The sequence below is a fragment of the Anarrhichthys ocellatus genome, unplaced genomic scaffold (assembly GCF_004355925.1).
Source record: "Anarrhichthys ocellatus isolate YVR2014 unplaced genomic scaffold, GSC_Weel_1.0 scaffold3, whole genome shotgun sequence".
NCBI lineage: Eukaryota > Metazoa > Chordata > Actinopteri > Perciformes > Anarhichadidae > Anarrhichthys > Anarrhichthys ocellatus.
The window spans coordinates 11,485,894-11,493,719 of record NW_022280033.1 but is presented as its reverse complement, the minus strand read 5'-3'; the positions used below and the strand labels follow the sequence as shown (position 1 = coordinate 11,493,719).

Below are 7,826 nucleotides of genomic sequence, written 5' to 3'. Positions count from 1 at the left end.
GTCTTGCTGACAGCAGCCTGGCTGCGCACCGTTATCCAGTTGCCTTATTATACTGGATAAATCCTCTCTGTGTCGAGCTCCATGCCTGGATTTTAAGACCTAATTTAATTCCAGCTATGTGCAGCTCTGGGGCAGGCCGTGTGTTTTAGTGCTCCGATGTTACAAGCGTGATGAAGTCTTCTAGCAGGAAAGCCTGCAGAACAAATGTGCGCAAGTGCTGTGATTTTTCTTTCTCTTACCTCCAAAACCCTCAGAGATAAAATGACACAATCATTAAATTACAGAAAGGTTTTCATTCACACATTTGTATTCATGTAATTCAGGGCTGCCTGTTCAGTGCATCTAATTGGATCTAAAGACAACACATACAGTAAGAGTGGAGACCTCCTAAAGAGCAGCCCGTGTTGCCACACTGGTGCAAAAATGTTCACAAATGATTGCAAACAGAAGTTCGAGAGGAGGAGGAAATATCTGCGGACCATGTATGAATAAACTGCATTGTGCACGATGAGGAAACATTCCAAGGCGGCATAATACAAATGGGGAAATAGTTTATTTGCATCCATCCTACTGCCACAATTCATCCATCCTCCTGCCAGCAAATACAATGACATTGTTTCTGAGACAGCTGGGTAATGTTCTAGTCATCAACCCCCCCCCCCCCGACAACCACATTCCTGCCAAAACACTGAGCACTGAGACTGGATAGAAGCCATCAGAGTTCAGACCAGTGTGGGAAAAAAGACGGAAATACAGAGATAACGTTTAACAGTGTGCTTAAACAGAAAAATGAATGACGCTGCGTCACCGACATAACGGAATAAACAAAGCTCTGCTTTGGTCCGACGTTGAAGTTTTATTAGGTCCAGTCAAGGTCAACTTAAAGTCTGCTATGTTGAGAATATAGAGGAATGACATGTACATGTCATGTACAGCTAGATTATGTACCACACCTAAAAAAAAAACCAGATAAAAACACACAAAAGGAAAATCAGGCATCTTGGAAGTAGGAGTCCAGTTCCTCCGTCATCTCAGCCAAACCCTGCGAGGTGTTTGCTGCCGACTCTCCAGTAGCACCGGATCCTTTGGAGGCCGGATTTTCCTGCGACTTATGAGGAGTGTCCGTCTCTCGCTTGACGTCCTTGCCTCCTCCCAAAGCTTTCTGACTCTCTATAAAGTACTGGTTGGGGTGATTGAGCGAGAAACTGGCTTCCTCAATCTGCTCAAGGAAGTAAAGAAAACACAGGAGAGGAAGGACAAGGGGAAAGGAGAATGGACGTCAGTAGAGGCAGGTTGGTGGCATATTGATTGATTGATTCGATGTTATGAGATGGTCGTGTAACATCTGCTTCATTGGGGATGATGTGGAATGGTTTGCTAATTTATTAACAATGATGAGGACAGCAGGCTTTCATGGCCAAATTAGCGAATTTATAGGAAACGACCCAACACCTGAAACATGTCTTGCGTTTAAAGTCACAAGTAAGAATGCTTTGAGTTTTCTCTAAAAACGAGGACCTTGAGTGTGACTGAAAGGGATGATGACTCAAGCATCCAAACTAAAACAGATTAAATTAAACAAGTGTCCATGGGGGACTAAAAAGATCTGAACGCTATAATAAACCTATGAAAATTAAGTGGCTCTGACAGCCAGCTGATGACAGTTCTGGGTCTCTCCTGAGGACCAAACCCCCGTCTCTGACAAAAGGTAGCCCCAGTTACACCCGGCTTCTAATCAAATCTGCACTTACGTTGTGCGTCAGCTCAAAGTACTTCTGGCACGCCAGCTGAAAGTGCATCCCTTTAACCAGCTCCAGGATCTGAGACAAAAAAAAAAAGGTCGACAGTTGAAAGAATGAAGGAACTGGCTTACAGTGTGTAAGGGACTATTTTCTTTCCCCAAACTGTTAAACCGTAGATACCGACACAGTACATTTACACACGATGATGTCAAGAGATCTTTGCAAAGAAAACAAATCACAGGCTTATTTGGGCTACTTTAATATTCATGCCCTGATTCAACTCTTTGTAGAATCACCGTTGGCAGCGATTACACCTCATCGTACATCTCGTACAATTTTTGGGATTTCCTATTTTTTTTCCTTTCTGGTTTTCTTAAGCTCTGCAAAGCTGAAAAGATATGTTGAAGCCTTCACATAAGACCTCTCACAATCTGGTACTACACTAAAAGCACTGGAGTGTTGACGACGGCATATTCAGGGCAACTCACTGCTAAAATATCAATCCAAAGGTCTCCAGCACTCAGAAAGAAAGAAAGAAAGAAAGAAAGAAAGAAAGAAAGAAAGAAAGAAAGAAAGAAAGAAAGAAAGAAAGAAAGAAAGAAAGAAAGAAAGAAAGAAAGACTCTGTGGAACCTGYCTGTTTTTGGCTCTTTCATTATTCCCTATATCCCTGAAGGCTGCCTGCAGCGTGATACTGCTACAAGCATGCTCATCACTGGGGCTGGTTTTAGATCAGTGATGAGCGCTTCTTACTTTATGCCAAAATGATGCAGTTTTTATTATTTTGTTTACTGGAATACCAGGAACATTTAGCAAAAGATGCACACAAAACTCACATTAAAACGAGTAAACACTAGCTGTGTTGTGATTTGAGTTATTTTTCCTCTAATGCAAAAGGAGAAAAGTACCACACCAGTGTGATATTTTTCACTCACTGGTGTGGTACCTCCCTTCACCAAGTACTTCCTCTCCAATTAGTGGGGTTTATTCTGGACTGGAAGGTTCTCAGGGGATTAGAGAAACAGCATGCCGAACATCCACAAGACCCTAGATCATTCTAGAACAGTCTTTACATTGCAGCTCATGCAGAAATAAACCTCTACTGTGGGAAGATATATCAGAAACTAATAAATGCTTTAGGATAAACATTTTTTTACAAACATACATGCGATAAGAGGAGAAATGTCCCCCGTTAGAAGCAGATAGCGGAGGCTAGAGGGCCGTCTGAGGCCCACCCTAGACAGGACTGCACCCACCTGACTGATCCCACTGGGAGACACTTTGTAGACCTGAAGCTTCTGCTTCAGCAGTTCTGGGTCACTGTGACGGAAAGGACAGCCTAGAAACACAAAGTTTAAATGTATTACAATGAATCAACACATAGATTAACAGTTAACATGGCACATTACTTGTTTCACTGATTTGGGGGGGGGGGACTGAAATAGTCTGTCATTAAAATATCAGCATTTAGAGCCTCGCATGCAATCTCCACTATCAGTTGTGTCAGTTTCCAGGCAAAGTACTTGAAGTAGAAAGCCTGATAATGGCAGCTGAGTGGCTCATCACACGGGTAATGGCTTCTTCCGACAGTCATCAACTCACCATGATGGTCGCCTTGGCTGGGTGGGTTTGATAAAATCACCTTCATGCAACTGTAGGGGGTGTAGTCTGTTCGCTTGCCTTCTTTGCCAAACATGTGGCGCACGCTGTAGGCATATGCTTTGTCAAACTAGAGGGGAAGAGAGCGAGGAAAGGAGACAGGAGACAGAGGCATTAGTGGGGATGAGAGCGCGAGAGGCACAAGGTTGAGGTGAAAAGAGACATGGTCGTACGTCATGTCACTTCTGACGGGGTGTTTTCCTCAATGAAATATGGAGCGATTAGAGAGAACCTGCTGTACAGGTGTCGTCACACTCCAGATAGCTGAATTATGGATATTCTTTCCATTTTAATTGCTTTTGACCCTTATCCTACAGAGCACTTTGATACAACATGAACAGTGTGTTTTAAATAGAAAAGGACCTCCCAATACAGCGTAGCAGTATCTACTCCTACCTCACTTTTAAAAAAGGTATTTTATTAGAGTATCTTCATTTTAAAACTACCTTATACGACTACGCCGCATCCCAGAGGGAAGTGTTGAACATGTTCCTCCTCTAGATCTATTTGACAGCTATAGTTACTCATTATAAGATATTTTTCATTTCATTTAACTAACTGTCCCAGGCCCAAAGAGAACATTATCCAATGTGTCTCAAGAAAGACAAAGCAAACACTAAAGACAGAAAGAAATGGAAACACATTCCAGTAGTTTGTGTTCTCATTGCCTTGCCCATCTCAGCATCATTGGAGGGGGCCTGACCTTTTGGTTGAGAGACAACCAACTAAGTTACAGTCAAACTATGTGAGTCACTGATTTAATAGCTGGGAAAAAAAGTTACATGATCTCTCAAACAGCAAACACGAGTAAACTGTATTAATAAACTTAAAAGTGCCAGACATCTGCAAACCGTCACACCATCTTCTGTCCAGGTTGTTCCAAACCAGAAGTCCCTTCAGACTTCCTAACGGGGCTCACGCTACACACTCTTCACAGTGAACTTCTTCTCTATGTACAGCGCTCGTGTGCAACCACTAAACGTGATTTACAGGGACCCTGCCTCTAAAAATCAAACAGTAAAATACCAACAGTGTGCTGCGAAAGTAGCAGAACACGATCACCAGGACGGCTCCCATCATAACACGTAAATGTTGCAATAAAACCCTTGAACTTGCTAATGTGACAAGCTGCAGCAGCAATTCACATAACCATAAAGGCTTCTTGAAGTACACTAAATCAAATATTAATTATGTGAAGCGCGGGAGGATTCAAGAGGCTGTTTCCTGATTTAAGACCCCCCTACTCTATTAAAACTCATCTTGGAACTCCACCGGCACTAAAGTGTGTTTAATATGCATTATGTGAAATAATTAGGACATAAAAAGATCCTATGTGGTCTAAAAAGAAGTGATACTAAGAAATGATGAACTCTCACTGAGGTGGCCTGACTTTATTCTTATTTTGCTAAAAATGGAGATTAAAGTCACAAGAACAGATTATCGACAAACTCTTTCTTAAACCTTGAGATCGACCAAAAATAGATTTCAGACATTTTGCAGTTTTCTAAAAGACATTCGATTTGTCCTTAAAAAAACAGAATCCAGATTCCCGTCAGAATCGGACACGCTACAATGCAGCCTGCAGTTTGTTCACAACTTGTCCTATTTTTACTCGCATTGAATGCAACCCCTCTAAAAATATTCACACCGTGTTCCTACACTCCAGCCCACACTTCAGATAATCCTGGATCTACTCTACTGTGGGTTTCTGAATTCCGTCAGTTTGGAGGTCAGCCGTGTTAGAGAGAGTCTGCACACAAGCACAAAGCGGCATTAAAAGAGGAGCAGAGCCGCCGCTCCTCTGGTGCACATCTTGGCTCACGGGGCTTCGTCACTGTAACATCCCCCCACACTGCAGGACACATTCACAGAAACCTGAGGCGATGGAGACAGAGAAATAGGACACAATCAAAGGGATTACGTACGCGAGTGTGTGTGTAAACTTGGCATGGCTTCTTAGGCTCCGTCAGTCCACAGTGACTGATGTGCCTGCAGCTCAGATTCCTCTTACATGTAATACCATTCAAATAAGTCCCGTTTTAATCTGCACTACAGGCTTTTTTTTGGAACCTAACAACAATAAAAAGGTGAGGGACTATGAAACACTGCCAGTGTGCTCAAGTTAAGAAGTTTGATGTTAAATACAACGCACCGGTAAATCTTTAAACTAAAAGACAATGGAGACAAATTAGAACTGCACAGTCCTTAAAACACTGAGGCGCTGCAAACCCTAAACGTTGCGCTGTGCATCCACTAAAAGAGCTTAACGTCATTAGGGGAAAAAACTAAAAACATTCCATTAACTTTTGTTTTAGACGTTAATAATGAAATGAACGACAGCTGCAGGTTTCGTGTCCTGGTCCTGTGCATGCTGGCTCACTGGAGCACTATGCCGGTTCAAGCATAGTTCACACTCCATGACTTTAGCCCTGATTCTCCCCTCTCTCTCACTGTTATGGAGCTTCCCGACAAAAGCCTCAGATGTTCAAAGATGTGAGCCACGAGGCTGCCTCTCAGACGCATTCCAGATATCTGGCAGCCTACACATCTGGATACGTCGGGGAACTACAGCCAATGAGAGCCGGGACCAAAGGTTGAGGGGGAGGTCCTGGCGGATGGGTCGCCTCGCCTCTAGCCTACCTGTATACGAGATAAGGTGACGTATTGGTCGATATTCTGTTTACTTAATGAATGTCAAGTTGCTGAAATAGTAAAGACGTCCATCTAGTTAACATTGCCTCTCTTGTCTGCCTTCAAGAACAAAAGTGAAGTGAAAAGTGATATTGTGTTTATGCAGCTGTTTGCTACTTTCAAATGTACTGAAAATACCAGTCATACAAAAACAACATGGTGTGTATTTGTAACCACACTTTAGAGCAGTTAATAGAAAGTGTCATCTAATAAAAGCCCTCCATTGTTGAAAAAGGACCCCAGAGCAAAGCAAAGCTAGAGCAAGAACAATGGCGTCAGTTAGTGGAAATTAATTAACCCGAAGTTAACATCTGTAAAACAAGCAGTCCTACCCCGAGGGCAACACAACCCGCTGAAATGTGGTTCAAACAGACACTCTCGCTAACTTCATGTGGCAAAATAAAAATGGATAGATCAAGTTGATTTCATCAATCCCCCCCCCCCAGTCTAATATTACACCGCTCTCGTCCTCCGGGCCTCTCTCTCTCGGCATCGCTGCCTCCCATCTTTTTCCTCCGTGCCTGCCGCATACTAATGAGCAGGGTTTTTGTGCAGCACGCCACAAAGTGCAGTCCCCGAACTTAACACATACATCACTGTGAGAGCAGCGATCTGTTCAGCACCACTCTGCCGTGGAACAAGAGCCGGGCGTTGTGCACACAGCCCATCACGCTTCCTCCGGGAGCTCGTACATGGGAACCAAAAGAGGGGCCGCAGCGGGAATTCAATGTACCGCAGCCGCCACGAGGCTCTTACTGGGGGGGGGCCAACGGCAGATTGGAGGGCTGGAGAGAATGGATAGACTCGGCTTTATTAGTCTAGAAATGCACTTTAACAGGCGTCGGTAACAAAGATGCACAAAAAGGGGTGACGGGAAATCTTTAGATGGCTCGACTAAATGTCTGCACACAAACAAAAACCCTCTTTCTGAATTTAGTCTTTAGAGAGTAAACAACTCAGAAATAACTGCCCTGACGTCAAACATGTTCTGCTGCTGCAGTGCGAAACCCTTTCAAAGAGCTCCACAAATTACTGGGGGTATTTTTGTTTACTTTCATCTCAGATTAGTAATGCAGCAACCTTGTTCGTTCTCAGTATCGTTGGATGCTTGAATACAGGTGGTCATTGCAGTCAATAGGTACAGCAGCAGGATACTCATTTCCACAATTATACAAGGAAAGTGTATTTTTAGATGCAGGGTCCCTGTCACTTTTAATGCGTCATACTCAAAGTATAAAGGGAGTTTTGGTTTGGAACAAGCTGGACAGACCATATTGAGGTTAAATAGTATTGACACAGTTCACTTGTTTACTCCTCGACTTTGATGTTTTGCTTTTTGAAGGTTTTTCCAGTGAGATACATTTTTGAAATTAGTTCTTTTGCACGGGCTAAGAGATGTGAAAAACCTTACAAAGGGACAACACATCTGATGAACAGCTAAATACACGAAGGACTCTCTGTGTGTCTTTGTCTGGTCAGAACTATTTGATGCGTCTTCTGATTACAACAGAAACTGGGGCCCCAGCAGTAAACAGGGGGCTCAAGATCTCCCACCACTTTGTCTGGCTGCTGCAACTCATGTCGCCGGACAGGAAAGAGTGCAGACCGCCCGGAGCAACATGGCAGCCATGCGATCTACTACTACTCCCAATAATTATCTAAAAGACAACACAGCTCGGGGATCAAGGCCCACACACACACACACACACACACACACACACACACACACACACAC

General features: G+C 43.5%; 1 protein-coding gene across 1 annotated transcript in view; it reads right to left on the bottom strand.

Annotated features, from left to right (window-relative positions):
- Positions 1-436: 436 nt before the first annotated feature.
- Positions 437-7,826, bottom strand: part of prim2 (DNA primase subunit 2) — a 17,974-nt gene continuing 10,584 nt past the window's right edge. Inside the window, exons 11-14 of the mRNA XM_031840797.1 lie at positions 3,344-3,470; positions 2,998-3,080; positions 1,752-1,820; positions 437-1,219 (exon numbers count right to left, since the gene is read on the bottom strand). Coding sequence (XP_031696657.1) covers positions 992-1,219; positions 1,752-1,820; positions 2,998-3,080; positions 3,344-3,470 — 507 coding nt within the window. The 3' untranslated portion in view covers positions 437-991. The remainder of the gene's footprint in view (positions 1,220-1,751; positions 1,821-2,997; positions 3,081-3,343; positions 3,471-7,826) is intronic.